Source organism: Epinephelus fuscoguttatus, linkage group LG7, assembly GCF_011397635.1.
Source record: "Epinephelus fuscoguttatus linkage group LG7, E.fuscoguttatus.final_Chr_v1".
Classification (NCBI taxonomy): Eukaryota; Metazoa; Chordata; class Actinopteri; order Perciformes; family Serranidae; genus Epinephelus; species Epinephelus fuscoguttatus.
This window is the reverse complement of record NC_064758.1, coordinates 43,121,443-43,148,990: the sequence shown is the minus strand read 5'-3', so window position 1 is coordinate 43,148,990 and position 27,548 is coordinate 43,121,443. Positions and strand designations below refer to the sequence as shown.

The 27,548-nt window shown below is 41.7% G+C and overlaps 1 protein-coding gene across 2 annotated transcripts in view; it reads left to right on the top strand.

Moving 5' to 3' along the window:
- lama5 (laminin, alpha 5) overlaps window positions 1-27,548 on the top strand; it is a 137,852-nt gene that overhangs the window by 49,679 nt on the left and 60,625 nt on the right. For both annotated transcript variants that reach the window (XM_049582153.1, XM_049582152.1), the window contains exons 3-7: window positions 7,539-7,656; window positions 11,066-11,184; window positions 11,715-11,885; window positions 13,864-13,961; window positions 27,309-27,424. In XM_049582153.1, the coding sequence (XP_049438110.1) occupies window positions 7,539-7,656; window positions 11,066-11,184; window positions 11,715-11,885; window positions 13,864-13,961; window positions 27,309-27,424 (622 nt within the window). The remainder of the gene's footprint in view (window positions 1-7,538; window positions 7,657-11,065; window positions 11,185-11,714; window positions 11,886-13,863; window positions 13,962-27,308; window positions 27,425-27,548) is intronic.

Genomic DNA, 27,548 nt, shown 5'->3' with positions numbered 1-27,548 from the left:
AAGAGCTCATGGCTTTTTAAAAACACCAGTAAACCTCTGGTCACCAGTAGATCTCAGTGATGCTGCTCTCTGTGCTTTGCGAATATAAAGGCAGTCACATGTCACATGTACGTGATACAATAAACATTACAGAATAAACAGTAGACTCTCGGTCACTCGGCTCTGCTTCAGGTCTGGTAACAGCTCTGTGACCATTTCCACCTCCTCATGTGTAGTTTGTAAGGACATGTCCCGGTTGTTGAGAGCGAGGTTACACGATGAAGTAATGCTCGTGTCTGAAGTTGGCTTTCTAAGTGCACTTTTAGTACCGTGTCCTCCTGTTTGTACATACAGAGTGGTCTGTGATGGCATGACTCTGCACTGAGTTGTAAGTACAGGGCTCTCATTCACCTCTGAGTCATAACTTTAATTAAGCACTTGCCTGAAGGGCTCCAAGTTTCCTCTTGATTTTGTTTCCTTGGCTATCCGAAAAAACTTCCTTCAATATTTTCAGTTTTGTTTTCTCTCCCCTTATGCTCTCCATCAGTGTCTCTACCCCTAGTCTGACCTGTTGCTGGCTGCCGGTTTCCATGGTAACGGCTGTCTGATTGATGGGATTGACAGGCAATTCAGGGGAGGCTGACCTGGGAGGCCGCCACTAATCCATAAATCCTGTGAAGGGGTGTGTGCGCGTTGGGGAAAAAGGGGGTCAGCAAAACCTTTTGTTGTAAGTGTGTGTGTGTGTGTGTGTGTCTACACCAGGCAACAGACCGACTCCTACCGAGAGCAGGAGACAGACAGCTGAAAGGGAGAGAAACTAATATGATGGTTTAATTAATAAATTAAACCGGACATTTTTCACCAGTTTATGTTTTACTATATGGTAAAAATCAATATACAGCACTCATTGGTGTATCTGCAGGTGCTGCGTGACATCTTAAGTTCAATTTACCAGTGTAAGATTACTCTAAGTAGCCATGGCGACCGTGGTTAATCACCACTGTTTCACTGCTGTGGGCTTCTTCAGCTCAGTTGCCAGAAGAAAATGTTGGCATCGTACATTTCTGCAAACCATGGATACTTTACATTTGCACATACGTATAATATCAACATTTCTATAGTGAAGTTGTATATGAGCTGGCTTTGTGATCGGGAGGTGGAGGGGATGGTGGATGGCGTGTCAGCGTGGCGAGACACCTGCCAAGCTGCAGAGCACTGTTTGAGACCAACATACAACAAAACCGGTTGTTTTCTAGAGTCATCGATGAGTTTCCAGCAACAAAAATCTCCCTCCATATGCAACCAGGTAACTCACAATGTCAATAAAATAAAATGATATGATGGCCCACCAAGGCTGGCAGTCCTCCTGATGATGGTCGTCATACGGCTCTGCATCAGTGCTGAAGTTCAGGTCACCTGATTTCTCTGCGTGTTCAGTCGTGTGTTTTCAGTCAGTTTGGTTCAAAGGATCTGCTCTGAACTTCAGGTCGCTCCCCGAGCTGCTCAGACTTTAACCCTGGAATCAGAGGAATGCTTCTGGGTTTTTCTTTCAATATCTCTGGCCCTGAGGGACGTGTAGAGGCCTCGCTTTCTGTTTCCTGTCCTTCAGATCTACTTCACACACATATATGCTTACATACACAGAGTCTTTGGTTAAGCCTTTATTTGTGTTTGAAGTAGAAACCAACTTCTTTAACCGGACTGTCTTCTGTAACAAAGTGCTGTGACTGCTTGCTGTTTTGTTCAGAGTTGTGATTTACATGTTGGCGGAATTTTCTGGATATTTCCTTTTCTACTAAAGGAACAAAATGTACAGGAGTAAGAGCAGAGTGAAGGAATTTGCAATTTTGAAAGGTGCAGTGATAGTGAAGTTTTCAGTTGTCCTCGTCTTTGGTTGGACGGATGGAGATGGATGGATGAACTTGAGTCTCTTCTGTCAACACTGAAAAGATGACATGCCCCCCTCCTCCTTCTCCTTGTCTCTCATTCATTGGCCTGAAACACACACTTCTAGCATTCCACAGTGATGGAGTAGTACTAGTTTTTGCAGGTCTATGTGTGTGTGTAAGTGTGTGAATGTTTTTGCGTTTGCGTGCTGTACATGTGTGTCATCATCGCCTCTGACAGAGCTGCCTGTCGAGGAGGAAGTGTGAAGATCACAGGCCGAACTTCAGTATTGGATGATCAAAGTGTGTGTGTGTGTGTGTGTGTGTGTGTGTGTGTGTGTGTGTGTGTGTGCTGTTGCTGTTGCTGTTGAGACAACGACCAGCTAAATGTTGGACTTGGACTTGAACAAAAAGATGACATTGGTTTGTTTGTACACTCATGGATTTAAAGGTCCAGTGTGCAGGATTTAAGTGGATATATTGGCAGAGATGGAATATAACATTCATAATGTTTACGTATATTTATGTATTCATGAGATTATAATCACTTGGGCCCAGTATTTCAAAGTGATCTGCTAGGATTATCCTGGCCAGATTGGATTAAATCCTGATCTGATCTGAAAACTGTGTATTTCAACACAGATCAAGAGGATCCTGATCCTAAGGATTCAGATCTGGTAATCCAATCCTCCCTTTAATCCAGATAAAGGCTGCATTTGGGTATTTCAAAACTTAAGGCAGAGATCTGGATCAATTTGATACCAAATTTCAGGATTATTTGGATCCCACCTCAGAGGTGGATTTGACAAAGCTTCAGCTCCACTTCTCCTAGATATTGTTACTCAAGATGTTCATTACACTTAATCTAAATTAGTGTTTTAGTTGTGAGTAATTTCAAGCATAGAAAAATATAGTTTGCCCATACTTCCTGAAACTGCTGTAAATAAGAGTAACAAATACAGACCTATTTCTCAACGTCTAGTTTCACCTAACATTGTAACCTGTTTGTACCAAAACATCCAACATATGTTTGTGGTCAGACAAAGGCAGGGAAATGTAATGCAAAGCAAATTTATTTGTATAGCACATTCTTTTCTTTACACAGAGTGCAAGAAACAACACAGGGATTAACATAATAAGCACATGGACAACAACTCAGTCCTCTGACACTTCTGAATGAACCACATAATTCATACTACCACTGTGTATTTTTCCTATACTGCAGCAGTCTGCTCTGCACACATGTATTTTTTTTTATTTTTTTTTATAGTCTGCTGTGTTGGCAATAACATAACGTCAAACTCTGAACAGACTGGTGTTTAAAGAGTTTGTGTATGACGTACTTATTAATTCCCTTTTAAATTAAGCCATAGATCAACAAAGCCAGCTACCTCGCTAGCCTGCTAGCTACTTAACATGCAAGTCAATGGAGCCGCGTTAGCTACCGTTAGCATGACCTCGGCTCAATTAGAGATCAGTACGCCCACGTTTTAAGTAGGTGACAATTCAAATAGCTGGCTCACATCAGATGGTGGGTGGCCTTCGTATGGTCTTAAAAACGTGACACATTAGATAACGGTAAATTTACATTTTGATGTGAAAGCTGTGCTACCAACTGCTCCTTTCGTGAAGTAGTCCACCATAGAGACAGAGCGCAACGCGTCATAATCTGTAAACCACGCCCCCAAAGGGGAAACGTTTCAGATCTGGGGGCGAGGTCGTGAGATTTGGAAATCAGTATCCAGTCAGATTGGGATCAAAGTGATCCACCCTGCCAGTGTTTTGTAATACCCAGATAAAGTCAACAGGATCACCTTGATCTCTGACTGAGAAAAGGACGATTTCATTATCCGGATTATTTTGATCCAGATTACAAGTTTTGAAATAATGGGCCCTGAAAATAAAAATTGTGTTGATTTATAACTTCATACAGAGCAGGTCCTTTTCCACAGAGTCAACCAAGTTGTTTCTACAGCAGCCCAGGACGGACAAACCAAACACTGGCTCTAGTTAGGGCCATTTGCGGTTTTGCATCAGCCACTGCAGTTCTCTTAAGCCTAGTTCACATTACACGATTTTCACCCTGATTTTGTGTCGCGGAGATGATCGTAATCTTTTGAGTGTTCATACCTGCCGACATGTGTTTCTGTCAGCGGGAGTCTCACCAAATGTGTGCACACCACAAGATTTCTCCACCGAGCCCTCGCCGACAGAGCCCCAGATAACGCAGTGACGTCACCAAACTTGGAGACGACACATTGTGAAGGCATGGATATTCTTCCCAGTGTTGAATCAGATCTGCCTTCAGGGCCTGGGTCCAAACACAACGCGCTCCCCGTGATCCTGTGGACACCGCCACTATTGTTGTTGTTGCTTGCCGGCTTGTCAGTGTTGCCAGATCTTGGGAGAGAAACATGCAACCAGAGCTATGGAAACAAGCCCAAAAAGAAGCGACTATCATGCGTTTCAATAACTTATTAGATGGATATGTATAGAGGAAGGTGACGTTTAGAGAGCAAGTCCAAATAAGCAATTCCACTTTAGAAACAAGCCCAAAGTCGTGGCTAATAAGCAGACCTGGCAGCCCTGCGGCTTGTCCTCCTCACATTTCTCCCGTCCTCCTGCGTGCTGACGTGGGACGTTTCCCGCCTCTCATTGGCTGATGCTCTTTGTCAGTCGCGTCAGACTTCTCCAGTTTTCTAGCATGCCAGATATCCAGTCCCAGTCACAGACGAGGGGGCGACTTGCTCGTAGGCTTGTTCACACGTGAGGACTCATCGTGGCAGACTATCTGCCGACTCACCTCCGACCCAAGGTGGCTCTCAAGATCCTCTGCGACGTCAAAATCGTGATTGCAATCTGCACCCTCACCACTAGATGTCACTCAATTCTAGACACTAGACCTTTAAGCTCAATTTATATTTTATGTCAGATTTGCTCATATTGTGGTCCTTGAGCTGACCCTCCGTGACGACAGTACGCAAGAGTAAAATCTAATGTTACATCTTAAAAACGGTTGCGTCAGAGCAAAATGAGAATACAAGGCTGCAAAAAACATTCAGTCATTAAAAGGAGACAGAGTAAGCTACAGTTTGTTTAAGAGGGAAACAAAAGATTTACATGAATGATTTGGCATCATATGCTGAATTAAGAGAAACAGGAACATGACCCAGGAGAGGTGACGATGTGAATTATTAGTTCGGTTGCAGATTTCTATAAACTTTAAATCATCATTTGCTGCATTCAAAAAGGAGCTCTCAACACTCTGTCTCCAACACACACAGGGGAGAGGTGAAATATGAAGGTGATTGTGATTAGTTATTATATTATTATGTACGTCATCGTGTTATTTCAGTGTGCTGTGTCTCGACTGGGGAGCGATCTCAAGGTCTGACAGACAAAACAGTGCAGCTCAACTCCTCCGTACCCACGAGAGCAGTTTGTCATCGCCGTCTAACCAGCTTCAGGGCCTTTCAGGAAATGAATGAGAGATGACACGAGAAAGAGAAGAGGCTGAAAGCTGGGAGTGTGACGGAGGAGCATCTGGTGCTCATTACTGACAGGATTCAGCTTTTTGTTCATAACTCGTAGCCTAACATGGAACATGACAGATCAGGCGGACTGTGGTTGGGTTTGTCGTGACGTCTCTCGGGAGGGGAGACGTTTCACAGGTCGACTGTTTGGGTCAATGAAACGGTCGATTGGTTTTATTATACGCTGGCAGCTCGCTTCTCTTCCTTCACCACAACTGTCTTCATCTTGTTTTATTCTCCTTTTACCCCTTTACATTCCTGTTTGCTTTTCATTTCTTTAATTTTCCTGTTCCATCCTTTCTTTATGTCTTTTATTTTTGCCCCTTTAGTCTTCCATTGTCCTCTCCTTTCATTTATCTTCCTGTCCTTTCCATTACTTTCTTACTTTTGTTTCATGTCTTATTGTTTGCTATCCTTTCTTTACTTTTATTTCATATCCACCCTTTCCTTTCCATTACTTTCCTTTCTTTTCCTTTTCCCATCCCTCTATTCCCTATCCTTGAATCTTTTTGCTTTCCATTCCTTGTCTTTTCCTACCATTTCATTTCCTTTCTTTTGTGTTCTCTTTACTCCGTCATGTGCCTCATATACACTTTTTTTATTTCCTTTTATTAGTTTTTTATTCTTCTCCTACCCTCTTCTTTCTCTGCATCATTTCCTCCATTTTTCCTTCCCTTCTTTTATCTCCTTCCTCTTGGCTTTTTGTCTCTCTTCTGTAAGTCCACATTGAACTCCATTTCAATCCATTAATGAATTTCCCAAACAAACAAATTGGTAACAGACGTGTCCCTGTAGTTGAGGGATACTCATACACACTCATCTTTGCCAAGAATCAAATCCAGTCGCAGCAGCTCCGCACAGGTCGGGGATCAGCAGGGGTGTCTCTAGGATTTAGGGACACTCAGGGCTTAGTTCGCATCTCTGTCGTTGGGTCCAATGGATCCTTCCCTGTCACATTTTTGATGCTTTTTTGTACTCTGGCATCTTATATACTGTTAGAATAAAAATAAAAATCCCAGCGTGAATCTACTTATTTTCACTGTAAATTACACAATGGTGGGAGGGCCACACGGCACCCTGTCATGAGCCAGATTTGGCCCAGGGGCCGTAATAAGTATCACGGCTGTTCTGGCAACGATCTCTCCTACTTTTAAACATTACAACACATTGGTGACATGCAGTCTTTCCCTGGATTTGGTTAAATAAGGAAAAGAAGTCATTAGTTTCAGCCGTACAGTCAGGATTCCCACAGTCATGGAAAACCTGGAAAAGTCATGGAATTTCACACTCACATTTTCCAGTATTGGTAAAAATTAGCGATGCGTGATAATTTCGGCATATGCTCAGTACCGGCCAATATTGGCTTTAAAATGAAATATCAGGATCAGCCAACACTCATTTCCTTATTTTGCACAATGACTGAATATTACATACATTGAAAAGCATTGTATTTCATGTCTCCATCTGCTGGTGGGCCGTCATGATAAGAGTATGCATGAATAATATGATGTTAATTCCACTACAGAAGAAACTTGATGATAAAATTAGGTGGGAAAAAGTAGATATATTGCATATATTACATATCGGTAAAAAATCCAATCCAATATTTTGCATCTCGAGTTTTGTTGTGAGTAATGAAATTTTTGCAATAATCTTACGTTGGTAACTGTCTGTGTAATGTAACGTAACGATGAATTTATTTTCTCTAGCTGCTGACGTAATGTTGTTTTACTGTGTCTTGATGTATGACAGCGTTTTGATGAACATCGTGTATGTTTCCTCATTTTCTGTTTGGGTTCTGTCCCTTCCTTTGTGTTTGCCAGCTAGCTGAAATTATGTTTAGAGTTTGAATCTGATGTTGGACAAATGCTGGTGCAGTGGGGCAAGAATTTTTTTCTTTAATTACAGGTCAATGAAAAATCCTGGAAAAGTTTTAAAATTGTGTCCATGAAAATGTGAAGGAACCTTCTACATTGACGAAAGTGGGAGTTTGCAAAAGCAGCATTGTCATTCTCTTATATTTCCTCTCATACTGTGCACCTTCTGGCTGAGCAGAAGTGTTCAGAAACAACCCAAACAAAGGTTAACCATGTTTGAATATGTAAGTAATGTGTATTTCTTCTCCTCTGTGTCTCTGCAGCTCTTCCATGTGGCCTACGTCTTGATTAAGTTCGCAAACTCTCCCCGTCCGGACCTCTGGGTTCTGGAGAGATCCATCGACTTTGGGCAGACCTACCAACCCTGGCAGTTCTTCGCCTGTGAGTAGAAACACACACACACACACGTATACATTCACCTACGTGATGCACACGTACACATGTGAGTCCAGATGTTTTGTTATTAGGAGAAAACTGAGTCAGATTCCATCAGCATCACTTCATGCTTTCCTAACCTCCCCCAGGGTTCGGCTCAATTCTCCCTCTAATCTCAGAGTTAAACAGCAGCCCTGAGGGCAGGCGGCTGATTGGGGGGGGGATGAGTTGGGGGGGTCATTACATCATGGAGCTGCCAGCTGATTGGCTGTGGCAGCTGTCAGTCCAGGTGGGCTGCAGGGGAATTCCAGGTATGTCTGCCAACAGGTCGCAGCTTGATGTTCACCTGAGTGAAGAGAAAGAGGCAGCGGGGGTTTGGGTCGGCCTCATCTGTGTGTGTTTGTTCCCACATGATGACCTGGCATTAATTAGCATTACTGACAGCTCCTCCAGGTGTCCGAGATGGCAAAGAAATGCAGTCTTGACAGTTTGATGGACATCTTGAACCGGAAATCTTTGAAGTGAAGTCTGTAAACTTCACTTGTGAGCTGGCAGTACACACAGCTTGTTCTCAGATTGCTGGTGAATACATTAGTGCATGCATACGACACACTAGTGTCCTCACAAGGACTCGCTGTCAGACCTAGATCAAGGAACCAGAGAGTTGTAGATCCTGAAATTTGCTGTACTGGAAGCAGCCGTGACATTGACCGATTTCAGGTGACTGTGTTTGATAATCTGTTTCTGTAAGCCAGCTTAGCTTTGAGCTGTTTAGGTGAGGATCTATATTCTGCTCTAAGGTTTAAATTTCCACAGGTAGCCAAACGTTCTTGGCCAAGAAGCTTCCGAAGGTCTAGTCCACATGGGCACAGATATATTTGAAAACATAGCCTTTGTCCATGTGTTTTTCCTTTCGTCTGCACGCAGATTGCATTTAAAGTCACTAAAAACTCTGGTACTCTGGTTTTCAGTGTTGACGTGTGGACAGGGGAGTTTTCGTCTTGTAAAGTCAGGGTGTGCACTGTTATATCCTTTGTGAGGCTTCGCAAATGAATCGACATTTAGTGCAATGGTGGATGCAACCAAAAATAGTGCTGGTTCTAACTTTGCCAACAGACTTCTTACACGTCTACACGTACTGTAAATGTACAGCTAGTCTTTCACTTAATTGAAAAAAATGCATCACAGTGCACTGGAGGCCACTGATCCAGCACAAGTAGCCTTCCAGTAGTAACTTTTTTTAAAGCTTCTGATCAGCCATCATTTTAGTTCTTCGTGTGGCTTTGGGGTTATGGTCATTTCGCTGCCTGTTGGTTCGGCATGCTCTTCACAGTGCTGCTACAGTGTTTTTGGATTTTCATTTGAACTGAGATTTTTTTCTAACTGCATATGTTAATAATTTTTGAAAGCGAAAGAAGGGAAGACCCTGTTTTCAAAAATACCAGTGTAGGTGTGGACTAGGCCTTATTGTTTGCTGGTTCAGTATAACCAGATCAAGTCATTTTGGGTCTTAAAAAGTTCCTCTACTGAAAGGTTAAAAGCAAAACTCTGCCGCCCAAAAGCAGCCGTGACATTGACCGGTTTCAGGTGACAGTGATCTTGATGGATGATGGAGAAAAGAAAACGTTTAAGTATTTCTGCCAGCCAGCTTTGCTTTGCTCTGGTTAGGAGATCTACATTCTGGTCTGAAGCCTAAATTTTTCCAGGTAGCCAATCGTTCTTGGCCAAGAAGCTTCCTAAATCTGGCACGCCTGGTTGTCAGGCTTATGACAAATGATGACAAGTTGAAAGACACTGGCCATTGACAGCTGATTTGGCAGCTAATTCTCCAGCTAATAAGCCAGTTTACAAATGGCCCTCTCGTGCCTGATAAGAGTCTGAGTGTGACGAGTGTCAACCAAAGTCGGCTCAATGTGGCCGGCTGCTTGAGATCACCTCCTGCCTGATGAGAACATTTTCCTTTGACCTTTTAACCCTGAAAAATCATCTCAGTAAGAAAAAACACTGCGTTAATTTCGATTAAATTCTGCACCTGACCAGTTTGAATAAACTAGATGCAGTTTATAGAATCACAAGATGACTGAAGGCAGCTTGACTCTTCTTCTTCTCCAATACGAAACACTGGCGATAATATACAGTGTTTTACAGTCAGTAAATAGTTCAGAGTAAATTAGTGTTGGCCTCAGAGCTGTAAATCTCACAGCTATTTGACAGTTTTAGTTTGAACTGCTGCAGCTGTTCGCGGCACACACACACACACACACACACACGCACACACACACACACACACACACACACGCACACTCCAGTAGAGTTGGATGTGACATCTTAACATTATAAAATCAGCCCTCCTCCTCTTCTCTGTCTTGTTATCACGGTTCTTCCACTCTTCTTCTGTGTCAAGGACAAATCTATTCCAGGAATGTGTGCTGTGTCTTCACGAAGAAACTGTGTGACTTTAACACGCTGAAGTCTCAAACTGTCTCACACAGTTTTACAGTCTGATTTACCTAAAAAACAGATTTACTAAAGCCAGATTGACTAATCAAAACAAATGATCACTGGTTTGGGATTTAGATCAGTTAGATTTATTGTAAGTCATTAATAACTTTGATGATTATTTGTATAGGGACAAGTATGCACCATAAACAAAGCTACAGTATGATTCGCCTAAGCTCATTTGCAATTCCTTTAAATTACAATGAACTCAATAAAAACTACACAAGAAACAGTAGAAAACACAAACTCAACAATAAATACTTACATTAAGAACACAAAACTTGTGACACTAGTGACAAAACAACACAAGACAGCAACTGTAAAACAATAAAACACCAACAAGAATCACTGGATCATTCATTCATGACTACATGACTGGTCCATCCTAATAAGACTGTTTCAGTTTGAGTTTACGATGATCCTGTCAGGATCCAGTTTGAGTCCTGCAGGTTGATCCCTTGACTGAAGTGTTAAAAGATCAGAGTGCGTGAAGCTATTTGCAGCATGTCATGGTCGACAGTCTCAAATAAGTCTGAAGGTACGTTTGTACGTTTGCTTTTACAACCTCGTTCACGTTTAAGTGTGCTTCTCAATTTTGAAGTGGGGTTTTAATGTCAGGTTGTTAAGTTAAAGAGAGTTACACGGAGTTAGTGTAGCTGATTATTGTGAACTCCAGCTGTTGTGAAGCTGAAGATGCAGCTGAGGTATATTTAAGGCCGACTCCACAGAGCCGAGACCCTCCTCTAATTATCACACTGAGACGCATCATTAAAATGCCACAAGTTGGTTCACACTCCTCACGTTTAACACGAGGGGATGTTCATGTGTTTACAGATATGTGGTTGAGATTGATGACAACTGAACTTTTCTCTCCCCCCCTTTCTCTGCCTCCATGTGTGTGCGTGTGCGTGTGCAGCCTCCAAGAGAGACTGTATTGAGCGGTTTGGACAGAGGACCATTGAGAGGATCAACAATGATAACGACATCGTCTGCACCACCGAGTACTCCCGAATTGTCCCGCTGGAAAATGGAGAGGTTGGTTTGTGTTTGTGGATAAAACACCAGTAATGTTAATCTATCAGTAGGTCAACAATAAAAGTTATCGGCTACTGATCTGATTAATCAAACGTTCATTACTTTCAAATTCTCAAATGTAAGTATGGCTGAATATCTTCGAGTTTTGGACTGGACTCCAGGACACTGTGATGGACGTTTTTCTGCTCTTTTCTTCATTTTTTTTAGATTTAAAAATGAATGAATTAGTAGTGAAGAGAATCAGTAGAATAATGAGACAAAGAAAACAATGGTCACATACTATTAGCTGCTACTGAGATCATTTTGTGGAATTGGGACCTAAAGATCTTCAAGATGACCATTCAGAAGAGCCACACAGTCCTCCTAAAATCCAAAAATTCAGCATTTACAGAAAAAAGACATGAGCATGCAGAACAAATAAAATAAACTGAATTAACACATCATCCTGCAGGACGTTCCCAGGCTGTAATGTTTATTATATCTCCACACCTGTTGGCGAGCTGATAACCGCCTCTGTCCTCGTCTCCCAGATCGTGGTGTCCTTGGTGAACGGTCGGCCCGGAGCCATGAACTTCTCCTACTCACCGGTGCTGAGGGACTTCACCAAGGCCACCAACATCCGGCTTCGCTTCCTCAGAACCAACACGCTGCTGGGACACCTGATGGGCAAGGCGCTCCGCGACCCCACTGTCACCCGCAGGGTAAGATGATGCAACAAATTAGGACTGATTATTGATATCGTACTCCTCCAAAAATGAGAGTCATGAATAAAATGTAGAGACAGTTTGTAGCTCTAGACTTGAAGCACAACTTCCACACATTAGATCAGGAGTTTACTTCTTTTTTAGGGGGGGCAGGTGATTGTTATGGGGAGACAGGATGTCAACAGTATGTGCCACAAAGAAGTGGTATACGTCATCTGAAAGCTGGAAACCTTGAGATTAATTTGAGATGCAGCTCAGCACTGTCTCAATTTTTTTGAGTCGTAAAGCTTTAACAAACATTTTGTTTTGGTTAAGCGCCTTGTAGCGACCAGCTGTCAGAACTACATCACTGCCCACCTGTCAACAGTTCATGTTTCCCACAAGCTGCCCACAGTAATGCAGACTTTACAATCTGATGCTGAGGGTTAAGGTGGCAGGTCTCTGCTTCACTGACCAACAGCACCGTGGTGGCAGTGAGACACATTAATGCTTTGTTCACACCAGGCGCGAATGAAACAATTTGTGCGAGTGAATTACATGTAAAGTCAATGGTAAGACACAATTAGATGTCAAATCCCACCGGGCGGTGTGATGAACACAGCGCGAATGATTTAAAATATGCAAATTAAGTGGCACAAATGAAGCGAATAGCACAATTTTACGTTATTTGCTTTTTCACAAGAGTTAAAAAAATCCAAACCTCAGTGACCAATTTGTGTCATGATAGCAAATCAGCATTAAGATCCTCCGGGGACGTATGAGGTTAAGGACGTACTAGCGGAAGTTTATCCAGCAATTTCTAGCGCTCAAAGTTGCGTGAGTAACATGATGTGAAAGTTTGTATCGCATTTGGTTTGAACACAACATAATAGTATTCCCTGCAGTTTGGTGGCACCTGCATGGTTTATTTGTTTTTTTTGGGGGGGTTGTGAAAAGTTGTGGGTTTTTGAGATTGTGGGATTTAACTGCAGGAATGAACTCTTTACACCTTGAAAGAGTTCAGTCATGATTCCTGGGCGTTGATGTAATTATGACGGCCGGATGCCACAGCCTGTTCTCACTTTTCTAAGTTTGAAATGAATCGTGGCTCAGAACATTATGATGGAAATAAATAATGGCTGTTTCCAGTCTCATAAGTTGCTGCAGCAGTTTTTGAGTTAATGCAGAATTAGTGTGAAATTTAAGCATTTTTGACCACTGGAGACCTGATAGAAATGGTCAGAAATCTCTCCAAAATACCACATTAAGACACAGAGACCTTCAGGATCATCATAGAAAAATCCAGGCTGTGTTTTGGCATCAAAAACTTTTGACATCTTTTGGCGATTGGATGCCGAGCTCTTCTGTTCGTTACACTGCTGACAAACCCCCCTATAACAGCCATCCATCCCCTGAATGCTCCAGGTCTCTAGTTTGTGGCTTTAAAGTTATGATTCTGGGATTATTCTAGAGGTCACGATAGGTAATTTTATACAGTGAGGTCATGTTTAAAAATGGTCTCACTGCAATGAGATTGCTACTGTGTGGGCTGACATCATCACACATGAATAAAATTGGGCTCATTGAATCCACAAGAGTCTCAGCTTTCCAGTCGCACCCAATTTAAGCAATTCTAAGACTGTTGGGGCTGCATGCGATTGGATATATATAACAACTTATTTGGCCGATAACTGATACCGATACATCCACTTTGTCCCCACCTAATTTTAGTGATCATCAAGTCTCTTCTGTAGTTGAATTAACATCATAAGTTGGAGTTGGAGAAGAGAAATAGAGTGGTGTTCAATGTTCGTAGTATTTATTCGTTCATGCTGGCCGATACCGAGAACGTGCCGATATTATCCTGCATCTCTAAAAAATATTCAAAAACAATAGGTGAAAATAACACATTTGCACTGCACGAGTGCGCTGTTTCTTTATTTAAAACATTCAGTAATAATAATAATTTATGCTGGGTATTGTTTTTATTTGACAGTATTACTACAGTATCAAAGACATCAGCATTGGAGGACGCTGTGTGTGTAACGGACACGCTGAGGCCTGCAACGCCAAGGATCCCAACGACCCCTACAAGTAAGATACAAATTATACCCAACCTTCAAAGGTTTGATTAATCAGAGAGTCAGACTGCACTGTAATGACTCACAGAGCTGTGGCAAACCAACACTGTTTTGACTGGATATTGTGGTGCGTGCGTGCGTGTGTGTGTGTGTGCGTGCATGCTTGTGTTTGTATCCTCGATGGAAAGATAACAGGAAGTCTCAGTAAACACTGCAAGTCATAAAAATGATTTATGTCAGTACAGTGACACACCTGTGCCAACTCACAGCCACATACTGTACACACACACACACACACACACACACACACACAGGTATGTTTAAATATACCCAATGCTGCAGTGTGCACATTACAAAATTCATATCCCCGAGCTATGGCTCTGATCTGAAGCACAAGGGTTTCAATTATTCTTGGCTGTGGTTTCTCTGTCTGTCTTCATCAGGACAACAGACCTGCTCACCTGTGATGCAAATTAGACGTGAGATTTGTTACAACACATGAGCCCGCTGAGAAAACAAAGGAGGAGAGGAATGAAGGAATAAAAAAATGGCATGCATGAAATGAAGAATCAGTAACTGCAACATCCAGAGATTGGACAAAGTCTCAAGTTTCTAATCAGTTTCAAGTCAGACTCATGGCGACAGTATCAAATAAGCAGGAAAAAAATGTCAAGTCAGACCAAACGAAGACTCGAGTCCCAACTTGACCTCTGAAATTAATTAAGATATCTCTTGTCAGTGAGATATTGTTCTTCACAAAGAAAAAAGACGTTCATTCATATTCATTAACCTTCATGTCCCTGCCTGCACAGTCAGTCAGCAGCATCCTAACACATGTGTGTGAGTCTCTGATTCATTTAGGAAATAATCAGGAGAGGTGAGGAACTCCTGGGATCTTAAAATAAAGTGGACCAAATGGATGAAAGCTGTGTGCGTACCACTCCACTAATAATGAGACAGGTTTGACCAAAGGCAGGTGATTGGATTGGATTAGCTCAGCTGGTCAGTCTGCAAATACTGCAGTAATAAGTCAGTGCGACATGTTGGCGAATATTTGAATTTAGTTTCAGGTATATGTGGTGTGGAGGTGACCTGATGTGTAACATGTGGACGAATGAACTGATTCCCTGATTCAGACCAAAGGAGACGACTCTAGGTCTGAAAGCAGCCTGTATATAAATTTGATTTAAACGTGCAAGAAGAGAAAATGTGCAAAGACAGGTGGAGGGAAAAACGAGCAGTAAGCGACAGAGAAGGATGATGGGAAGTGTTGTGTTTCTCAGCGTGTTTGTGCAGTTTCATGAGAGTGAAACATCTGGAGGTGGAGAGGAAGATAAATTCTCTGATTACAACTTCCATACAAATACACTTCCTGTCCTTTATTTAGGTTTTATTGTTGAAGCAGAGTAACACATAAGTGTAGGTGTCTCCTGAGACGTGGAAGTGGGCAGTGTGTGATTAATTTAATGATATGTATCAGTGTGTTGTACGAGGACATTAGTACGTGTGTGCAGTTATTTGTGTGTGTGTAGCTACCTGCAGGCTGTGGGGGATTTTACAATGAGCCGTTATTACTGTCAAATCCACCATGAGTCACATACACAAACACTTACATATCAGCCTATAAATATTTGTCTGTCTGTTTTAGGTGCATGTACACATACACACCAACTCCTACTGTATGCCTCTGATGTCTCCCTTTACACACACACACACACACACACACACACACACACGCATTAACACACAGTCCTGTAGAGACTTGTTGAAGGTATCTGGAGACGGTCTGTTGCAAAGCCGGTGATGTAGCTCTTTCCTTGTTGCTCGTGAGTGATTTGGGAATTTGGGAGGGATTTTAGAGGGAGGAGAGGGAGACGGGGGAGGGGAGGTTGGATTGTCACATAATTTGATGTACAGTTGAGGTGAATATGCTGCTGCTGCTGCTGGGAGGCGTTCACACTGCGACCCTGACATCTTGGGGGAGATAGCAGTGATTTATTTTCTGGTTGATACAGAGAGGCAGGTGGCTCTATTTCGTTTTATGACTCCACTCTAAATCATCAGTTGTTAATCTGTGGGGCGATCTCCCCGTGGGTTGTAAATCAATATGAAAGATTGGACAAAAAAAAGAATTAGTCCCAGAGTTTATAAAATAATTTTCTCATTAAAAGGCTGAGAACTGTGGAGTCGCAGTCGGCCCACTCGCCAGAAAAAAATGTGGGCATTGTACGTTTCTGCAAACCACAGATATGTTACACATGTGGACATTTCATACATACGGAAGCGTATTGCATTCATTAAAAAGCCCTGTTTTTCAGAATAATTTATTTATTTTTCTGGTTTTTTGGGGGGGGGTTTTTGGAGTAATTTTTTTCACTGTTTTTCATGGCATTTTTTTCTGTTTTTCGTGGTAATTTTTTTTTGGATCAATAAGGGTAAGGCACGTAATTAGTTACACACAGGGTGTGATAATCTAGCTATGTTTTCGACTGCATCCTTCTAGTGTGGGCCTATCACTCAATGTAACAGGTGAGGTTAGTAACAGGTTGTAAAATCATGCCCATACATGTTTGTCAGCTGACGTTGTTACAACCTGTTACTAACCTCACCTGTTACATTGAGTGATAGGCCTACACTAGAAGAAAGCAGTTGAAAACATAGCTAGATTATCACACCCTGTGTGTAACTAATTACGTGCCTTACCCTTATTGATCCCGTAGTTGAAATTGTCTAGGAGCAGGAGCACGGATGCAAAATACATCCATGAGCAGGAGTCACCATGGATGCAGGGGTCACTTGTAGGTGCCAGGTGCGAGCTTATCGCGAGATTTTCAAGTATCTCGTCTCCTTGTTCAGGAAAAAAAAAATACCACGATAAACAGAAAAAAAATTACCAAAAAAAAATAAAATAAATAAAAACCCTGAAAAAGAGAATAAAATTACCCAGAAAAAAACAGAAAAATAAATAAATTACTCTGAAAAACAGAAAAAATTACTCAGAAAAACAGGGCTTTTTTTTATTGTCAAGTGAATGCAATACGTTTCCGTACATACACATCATATCAGTGTTTCTTGAGCTGACTTCTTCATCTGGAAGTGGGGTGGGGGTAGTGGAGGGTGTGAGCGAGACGCCTGCCAAGCTGCAGACCACTGTTTGAGACCAACAAACAACACCTGTTGTATTAGGCATGTCATAGCTGCATTTCCAGGGGCTTTGAGCTACCAAACGTGGGATGTTTGCAGTGACTCGTCACTGAGTTTTTTTCTGGAGATAGTGCCACAGATAGCAGTTGTTTTTTTACCAAGACAGTGCTGTTTTCAGTCGGCATTGTGCCACCAAAACCATTTATTTTAAGCCCAAACAAGATCGTTTCCTGACCATGACCAAGTGTTTTTTGTGCCTAAATATAACCACACATTAACCATTGTTGTTAAAACATGCTCAATGTGTTTTTAGCAACCTGTTGGTGCTTTTCCAACAGATTTTGTGCCAATGGACGTGGGTGTTTTCAGCAACCAATTGGCATTTTTCCAGCAGCTTTTGTGCCAATGAGCGTGGTTGTTTTTAGCAACCAATCATCGCTTTTCCAGAAGCTTTTGTGCCACCACATGTTGGTGTTTATTAGCAAATTATAGGTGCTTTTCCAGCAGCTCTTGTGTCGTTGAACGTGAATGTTCTGTAGTGACCAGTCGATGCGTTTCCAGCAGCTTTTGTCTTGTTGAATGTGGGTATTTTAAGCCAAAAATATGCTCTTTTCTAACCATAACCAAGTGTTTTTTGTGCCTTAATGTAATCACATGTTGCATGTCACAATCACAAGTACAGTGTTGTAAGAAACGTAATGTTTCGATTTATCCTTACGTACACTGTAATAACGTACAAATGTAACATATCCAAGGTTTGCAGAAACAACATTGCCAACTTTTTTCCTGATGACTGGGTTTATGCATTATAGTATACGTTGTGATTTGGATGATCTCAAGTAGGCATCAGTGTATTTTCAGGGGTCACAGGGCGAAAGATTGACGAGAAAAAAGACAGAATACTGAATCTTACAGACTCTAACTTACTGGGAACCACTGAATGAAGGAATGAAAATGTGAAAATATAAGATATTGATGGAGGAATTGCTAGAAAAACACAAAAAAGAATGAAATTGAAAAGTGAAACTGAGAGATGCGAACCATAAACAGACCATAAATCTCCCTGTTTATGTCAGTGAGCTGTGTAAGGGTGGTGAGAACAATAAGTGGGATACCGTGGAGAGTTAAACATGAAGGGGAGGAAAAAGGAGAGCAAGGCCAAATACATTAACACTGTTAAAAAGAACAAAGAGATAAGGAAGGAGGGAGCAGCTGAGACATGAAGATTAGACATTAGAAAATATCTTTTTAAGAGACTGTAAAAATAATTTATAATGGATCTTTGGCTTGAAGAGGATGTAATGATTTTATTTTAATGTCCTGACAATATGTTTGCCTCGGGGTTCACACACTGATTTGGTTTTTCTTCTTTAGTCCTGTCAGACAGGTACAGTAGATATGCACGACCGCAGGACTTTATGTGTGTAAAACCTCAACATTTGCCTCATTTGATAGCTGCAATTTGGTGTTTTGAGGCGGTTTGGCAGCAACGCTTCCTTTAAAAATCTGAGCCAGATGACAGTTTCAGGTGTGCAGTGATGTTTGACTCTGTGAAAAGGCCGAGAGAAAACATGTAGCTTAAAGGAATACTGCATCCACAGAATGACCATTTGACCACAGTGATGAGATACAGAGGAATCAAAGAGCATTTAAAAACACTTTAATAACCTAGATTAAACTTGAGTGAGTGAAGTGACATATCAGACACAATAGACACCAGAGGAACATATTATTAATTTAAATGTTTATCCCAAAATGAGTGCACCGTGTGCTCGGTGTTGAGTCTCTGAGGGGAGACTTAGAGATCTGCTGTTACTCTACAGGCAGAGACTGCAATGATTCTCCTAAAGTCATATCTGTGTTTGAGTCTGTATCTTTTTGACACTGAGCAGAGCAGAGTTCAGCCTCACACACGCTGTCAGGTGTGTGTGTGTGTGTTTAAACTAAAGCTGTGGAAATTCAACTTAACCTCGTGTCCTGAGCGTGTGTGTCAGTGTTTGTGGCAGACAGATATATGTGCTGCGTGTGTTTGATGGGTGTTTGTAAAGTCTTGGTGGGGCCCCAATAGTTACTGTAAGAAGACGTGTGTATACTTTCACACACTTCTTCACACGCTCGTGCAGGAGACCCTCTCCCCTGGACGTGTAACATGTTTTTCAGCTGAAGGCCAGTGGACACATTTAAACCAGACAGTCTTGTTTTTTGTGTTGGACACCAAATTGATACGGAGGGGTTGGAACTACTTGTGAGAAGATGGTGGACTTTACTGCAGAACTGGTCTGACTGACATCTAAAATGTCTTCCACAGCACAATTATGTGTGTTTAAACCCTGAGGTGTTTTAATGGCTCTGGTTTTATAGTTCACATTTCATACAGTATGTGAGCTCTAATCTCTCTCTGGCACCCTCAGGTATATATTTACTCCACAGCGAGTGTTTATACTGCCATGATAATGTATGGCAGTTTAACAGAGAGTGTGTGATGTATATTACAGTCAGCCTAAATACACAGTCCCTCCTGAGCAAGTCCTGGCTTCACTCCCTTCATATGAGATCAGAGGGATTTCAGGAGATTATGATAATAGAGCACATTGATACTCATCTCCTGAGAGTGAATCAGGGTGCTGTATTTACTGTGTATGATTGTAAGGGTGAGGAATTTGTGACGTAGCTACAGTGTGTTCTCCCTGCAGTGAATGTGTGTTTATATCGTGGATGTCATGCTAATAATGTGGAGATTTAACAGCAGATGTAACCAGAGTTTTTGAATGATGCTTAGCAGGGCCTCAATTTACTATAAGAGATAATGGAGTGAATGTATAGAGATAGAGTTCTTTGGTTAGTACTGCGTTGTACTATGCAAAGATGGGCTTACAACCCTTTGTTGTAGTCTATAATTATTTTACTTGATTGGACATAAACAGCCAGATGCACGTGGATAGATGACAAGAATAAAAAATTATTGTTGTGTGCCATATATGATGAGAATCTTTCGTGGCGTGACTAGTGCGAGATTGAACGCTCAAGTATTTGTGTTGACTCGCTTCATACGTGCGAATAACTTCTAACCGTGAAACTGCTGAATCCCTGAATGAATTTATGCCAGTACATCTCGTCACGTCATACGCCCCCGGAGGATCTCAATGCTTATTGGCTATTGCTGCGTGAATCGGTCGCTGAAGGTTAGATTTCTCACCTCTTGCGAATAAGCGTATGATGCGAAATCACACTACATTCTTAATTCGTGTATTTTGCGCCATTCACGTCACATTCATCGCCCTGCCCGGCAAGGATTTGCATCTTACCACCTCTTTACATGTAATTCACTTGCTTAAATTGTTTTACACAACATAAAGGTTCATTCTCACTGCAGCGATGTGGAAATGTGGGGACGGATTTGCGGAATATTCGCTCAGCGCTTTTCCACTTTTAAACCATATACACAGGCGCGGTACGGACGCAGTGCGGAATTTTGCGTTGTTGTGTTCCAAGTCCGCGCAGTGTGAACGGGTGTGGGTGAACATGGACGAGAGTAGCAGCAGCAGCTGCAGCGAGCTAGCAAGCTAACGTTTAACAAGCGTCAACATCAACTTTGTTTAGTACTTACCACTCTCACCGCAGCCACCAAGCTGGACAATGGACTGCCAGACGTTGTCCTTTAATTCATTGTTCATAAAATCATCCTGTCTTTTATCAAAAAGGACGGGGTGCTGTGAAACGAGGTTTATCAACCTTTCTCCCGTACTGTCCTGCCTGACTGGATTTTGGACTCTCCCGGGTCTGCGCCACGTCACTATAAACAAACAAATTTCAGTTTCACCGCAAGAAAGTTCCGCCCCGGTGTGCAAACTTCCATAAGAACCCATGAAATAAGCGTTTATATTTTTCCACGAGAATAATCCGAGCACACCGGTAAGGTAAGACAACACGTTTACATGTCGTTTTCTATATGTTCTCTGACATTTATCCTAACGATATGAGGCGGTCTTTGTGGAGAAAAAGCTTGTTTAGTGGACCAACTTTGCACTTGAAGGTTGCCCGTTCACTTACGTTTTAACAGGTCTGACGCTACTATGCGCCCTGGCTGGATCTAGGCTAACGGCTAACATGCTAACTATTATTTCTATGTCACTAGTGACTTGAAACCAATTTAGGACGATAGGAGACAGGTTGAAATAAACCGAAATTTCCCTTTAAAACCAAAGACAGTTATCACAGAAGCTCATGTGAAGTGGAACAGATCGGTGCATTGGTGAAGTCAGTGTCACTGGCGAATGCCGCTGCCATGGTTAAAAAGACGTGACAAACATGGCTGCAGGGATATACCGGTTGTAATGTACACCATGATAAAAAAGTTGACGGCCATCACACCATGTACATTTGCTTATCTAAGACATTGGAAAAAAAATGCAACTGAACGGAGAATCTCACCTTTATTTTAGTTATTTTCAAAGGAGAGACTTTGTAGATACACTTTCATTAACAGAATGGTTTCAAGTTTCAGTTAAAGTATTAAAACGTTTGTTCAACCAAAAACAACCCGTCCATTTTCATCCCTTTAATTGTCATTCTGACTAGATGATAATATAAATTCTGTAACACCATGATACCGCGATATTTTCTGAGACAGTTATCGCACTGTAAAAAAAGATCCACTGAAAATGGATCAACCTCGCGCACAAGAGTCCTGCAACACGAAATCTTTTGAAACCTGCGGATAGAGTAAGGAAAGGAGAATGCTGGTTAAAGTAAATGACAGGTTTATAGCCACAGTCTACGTCCATGAATCAGATTATTGCACACCTGATAATTACAGTTAGAATAGGTTTGACTGAAAACAAACTCTAATACATTTCCTAAATGTTTTCAAAGAGTAGAATAACGAAGTAAAACCCATTTGATGCCTCACTGCACTGATGTACAGACACCATGTTGGATCAAGTTGTTTCCAGCTGGTTCATACTGTATGTTCACGTAGTTTGTTCTGTTCGGCACCATTTGGTTTCACTTTGCTGCGTCACCTCCAGTTCAGGATCAGAGCTCAGAGAGGTGAGGCTACATCTGGGTTAGCCATTACCCCAGCTGGTGTGTGTGTGTGTGTGTGTGTGTGTGTGTGTGTGTGTGTGTGTGTAGTGATTGTGTATGAGGGGTTTTTAAAGAAAACAAACTTTTCCTTTGGGTGTCGGGATAATAACAAAGCAATTAGAGGAAGGAACTGCAGAGGAAGATTAATTGTGTTCTTGAGCTTTTTGTAATTCCTTTGTGAGTTTAGTTCATAAATTCTATTAAAGTGAATTCCTGTGGTGATTTAGATTGTCGAGGGGGTGCAGAGGAGTCTCCCTGCAGCACTTAAAATACCACTGAAGTTTGCAAAACATGGTCAGATTTGGTGCTAGTTGATGCTGAAAATTGATCACTTCCTCACTAATGAAATTAAACTGATTTTGTGATTGTTGATTGTTGGGTTACCTGTCACATACCTGGGGGTACCTGACCTGGTGTGGGTTATTATATTTGTCTCACAGTTGCAACACCTCTCTTGGAGCTTAAAAAATAACATTTCACAAATTCATCCACATGCTGAGAAAGAAGGTTTAGGTTGAGAGGTTGTTAATAGACGTGGAAATTTCAGCCCGTTTCCCATCCTAAGAGCTGTTCACAATCAGCTACAGTCCAAACAGATTTCACCTTCAGATCCAGCTGTTTGTCTTCACCAAAGATTAGACTGAGTTTCATAGACTGTGTTTAATTTCTGGGTATTTCACACATAACAGAATGATTAACAGTAATGGAAAAAGCAGTTACTGAGACATGACCCTTTCAAACTGTTTAAAATTCTTTTCAAATATAACCTCTGCTTTGTAACTGGCATCTAAAGAATTATAGTTGTGATATTTTGGTGGATATAAATATGTGATTCAGGGGGATTTTGGTATTTTAAACAGTCGGGGATGTGAAGTGATATCCTGTTGCAGTGTGGTTTCTAATTATATCAGAACGTTCCAAATATTCCTGGAACATTGGAATAAATCCCTCGAGTGTATTTGCACTTGTTTCATGCAGGTGTTTGATTATTGGGAACACGGCGTGAGGAATTCAAATAAATCCCTCCTGACCTCATCAGGCGTTTAGAGATGCTCCATCTGCGTTGTGTCAGAAAGAAGGAATGTAGATCTGAAAACTTACATCAATGCTGGACTTTGTTTAACGTTGTTATGTCCCGCAGGTGTGTTACAGACGACAGCAGGTCTGCTGACTGCAGGTCTGTGTTTAAAGGTTCAACCTGCTGATGTTGTTAAAACTGAGAGAAACTTGACAGTTGGCGGTTTAGAGGCGGCAAAACTCAGACTGAATTAAGATGTGGAGATCTTACCTTCAGCATTGATGTAAAAAAATAAATATAAGCAAAGTTAAATTCACAGTAAAACATCCTCAGATTTAAACTATTATATATATCATTATAATATTTATTATAATTTTTAGAAGAAGGAAATATTTTCTGTAATGTAATCTGTTCCTTTGAAACACTTTAATGGAGTGAAAAAAAATAAAAATAAAAAAATAAATTAAAATATTTGTATTTGATTATAATTTTGACCAAAGATTTGCGCACTTCCATGATCTGATTTGTTGTGTGGTCAATTAGATCAGTGAAAAGCTGTTTGTTTTGATATATTGACAGTAATATTTTACGTGTTGTGGCTCAAACTGTCGTCTGCACCTCGATAGAAATATAACTAACCTCGGCTGCAGAACAGACGGATTGTGCTGTCCACATCTTCCAGCCGTCTACGTGTTGAGTTTACTCTGCTTCACTCAGGAAGCTGCTGGTCCGCAGCTAACGATCGGAACCAGGAAGTAGTGAATTTGGGTGGAAACCGTCCATTGAAAGTCATTTCCTAAAGCGCTTGAACAGAGCTGATCGCCATGCAGGGAGGAAAAGAGAAGAGGGATGGAGGGAGGGTGAGACGAAGGGTGAGAGAGCTACTGGATGCATGAGTGAGCGCGTGAATTAAACTGTGAGAGAGAGAGAGAGAGAGAGAGAGAGAGAGAGAAAGAGAGAGACGCTGAATGAATGGGTCTGATAGTAAAGGTGAGAGTTAGAAACACAATCAGCCTGTTAAAACACAATAAACAGACATGTTATCAGCACAGACCAGAGTGCAGTAACACACCTCCCACAGCAGAGAAACCCTAAAAATACCTCTCAAATAGAAACTTATTTTATTATAACAGAAGTTACAAATATTTTTAGCCCTCAGTAGTTACACACATGCTGATATTAACCAAAAGTTTTAATGAAACCAACTCACAACTCCAAAAAAAACATGAGAACGACTTCACTGACTGTAGACAAAATTAAATCGAGCATGGTTTTGCAGCTGTGTGGTTTATCTCTCACTGTAGTGAACGCCAGGCCACACTGATGTTTTCAAAAGTCTTTAATTATGTTCAGCTGTCATCCTTATTATTTGAGCATCATCGTGAACTTTTCCTTCTGAAACACCTTTTCTCCAGAGAACACCGTAAGAGCTACAAATCACACACAAATAAATAAATAACTAGTCCATAGCCATTGGTAGCTTTGTCACCTTCTACCTATGCCAGTCCTCAATGCCTATGTGCAGTTTCACATAGATTGACCACGTCAGTGAGTAGAAAAACGTGGGACAGACAGAATGACTGACTGACAGAATGACACACTGACAGTTTCCGTGATTATGTACAGCATACCATACCATGACTTAGTCATACCAAACATTAGAAAACACCAACATTGGTCCACAGGGGGAGCCACAGCGATCGGTCGCATTTTAGAAGCATTTTTCTGTTGTTATAGCGCCACCCAGTTGCCAATTAGAGTTAAATTTCTCCAGTCACCTTGAGGCGTCCTGTTCTACATATCTACCAAGTTTAGTAAAAATCCATATGGCGCTTAGGCCTAGATAAGAAATGAGCTCTCTAGCGCCCCCATTTTGTTTGATGGGGTCAATAATGGAGGGGTCCCCTCAGATTATGTGTGCTCATATGCCTACAAAGTTGCGTGGTGATGGGTGAAACCCTTGAGATGTTCTACACCTTTATGTGATGAGCCACGCCCTCCGCAATATTCATTGCCTTATAGAAGCTCAGTTTTAGGAAGTTTTCCAACTTTTGCCAAGAGGGAACTTTAGATATTGCTCCCTAGATTATATTCACCCAGTTTCATGCAGATCGCTCAAACTTCCTAGGAAGAGATCCATTTGAAGTGTTTTTCAAAAAATTCAAAATGGTGGAAAATTTATTTAAGTGGAAGTTATGGGTTCTTGAGGCAAATGTGTTCCTCATGAGGAGAGGCATCTCTGTGCAAAGTTTCATGTCTCTACGACATACGGGGCATGAGATATGCCCATTCAAAGTTTGACATTTCAATGGGTTGCTATAGCGCCCCCCTTTGGCCAATTGATGTAATATTGCTTCATTGGCATCCTCCCATGACCCTCTACCACTGTGCCAAATTTCACATGGATTGACCAAGTCAGTGAGGAGAAAAACGTGGAACACACACACACAGAGACAGAGTTTTCGTCATCATATAGTAAAATAAACACCATATCAAATACATATATAAGCAGGGGGAGTGACACTGAACTCCCAAACCACAGTGATACCATCACAGCCCTCATGGAGGCACATTCCTGTGGTGGGATCACCCAGGCTGCAGGTTGATCTCAGGTGTGAACAGGCACAAAATGACTCAAATGATACCTGCATTTGATGCTTTTTGCACCCACTTCAAGAAAAATGTATTTGGGTTTGCTCCCAGCCAATCACTGCAAGCGTTATTCAATTTAATGCGACATGTGATTGGAGCTCTGTCCCAGCAGCTGCAGCCCTACAGTCTGTGGTGTGGTGACGTCCAGCACAGTGTGGTTTGGCAATGTTCAGTGTGCTGAGATGCCACCAAAATGTTTGAAAGTATGGTTACACTACATGCCATTTTATGCAACTGAATGTTTGCATTCACATGATGGGTATCAGATGAAGAACTCTTACAGTATGTGTGTCACTTCAAGGCTGATCCAAAGTTGTATAATTGCCTAGAGTTGGTTGGTGTTCTCACGGCAGCATTTACAAGAGGACCAGATCAAATGCCTTGTGTGAGAAAGCTGCTCTTGATTGGTCAGAATTTCCATGCGGGAAAAATCCAGGAAGTAAAGCAAACGTTGAAGAAGAGTACACTTGCAAGATAAATGTGACACTTTCTAATGTCACAATGGAGGGACAACTACGCAGGTTGATTTTAGCGCTGCTCATCGTGGACTACACCAGAGTTCGTTTATAACCAGACCGAGACCACCTCTTCAAGACAGTCTAGGATAAATAGCAATATTTAAAGGTTGGTGTTTGTATGTTTGAGATAAAATCCAGCTACATATTCCATGCGTTTTCCTCAATAATAGAACATGAGAAATTTAGTGGAGTTTGTAGGAATGTGAAAGTGGAGAAAAATTAAGGGACAAGCCCAGATTTGATTCATCTCAGGTGACTATTTTAGAAAGTAGTTGTTGAAGGAATCAGACTGAAACCAGAGGGAAAACATTTGTTAGGTGATTTTCTTGGATTTGTTTCCTTCCTTTTGATCACACTCGTCTCTCCCGTGACTCCAGTCTTCTGTGTTTGTCTCTCTTTGACCGATTAAGAGGACTCACAGAGACGAGAGAATGGCGTTAAAGGGTTTTTCCTCTCTCCCCGCTGCGTTTTGGCCACACTCGGCAGGCCGCAGGTTTACACACTAATCCGATTAAAACGCCGGGGTGAAGCAGTCAGCCGCCGTCGATGAAGGAGAAAGATTAACTCTTTCATTGTTGGGGGGGTCCATTTCCACTTTTCTCTTGACTCTCTGTCACGCTTCTCCGTTCTTTCTTTCTTTCTTTCTTTGTCTTTGAAGTGACAGCAGCAGAGGAATGTGAACTTCTGAGAAAAGTTCAAATGATGTTTTACCCAAAACACAATGGGCTGAGATAGCTACATACCATGGCATGTTTCAGCCTTTTGTGTCTGCAGTGTGTGTGTGTGTGTGTGTGTGTGTGTGTGTGTGTGTGTGTGTGTGTCAGTCAAAGTGTAAAAGCCACACATTGGGAGCTGATGTCAAATTAAAACTCCCATTCTAAGTAAAATGAGTTGTTTTCTTTACTCATACTCTTGTTGTTGTTGTTGTTGTTGTTGTTTACAGGTTACAGTGCGACTGTCAGCACAACACCTGTGGCCTGTCTTGTGACCAGTGTTGCCCCGGATACAACCAGTTACCATGGAAACCAGCCACGACCTACAGCGCCAACGAGTGTGAACGTGAGTAGTGGTCCTGATACTTTGCCTTGACACACACACACTCAAGTGTACGTGGAAGACCTCGTGCTTGGTCTCTCTCTCACACACACACACACACACACACACACATACACACACAGAGGTG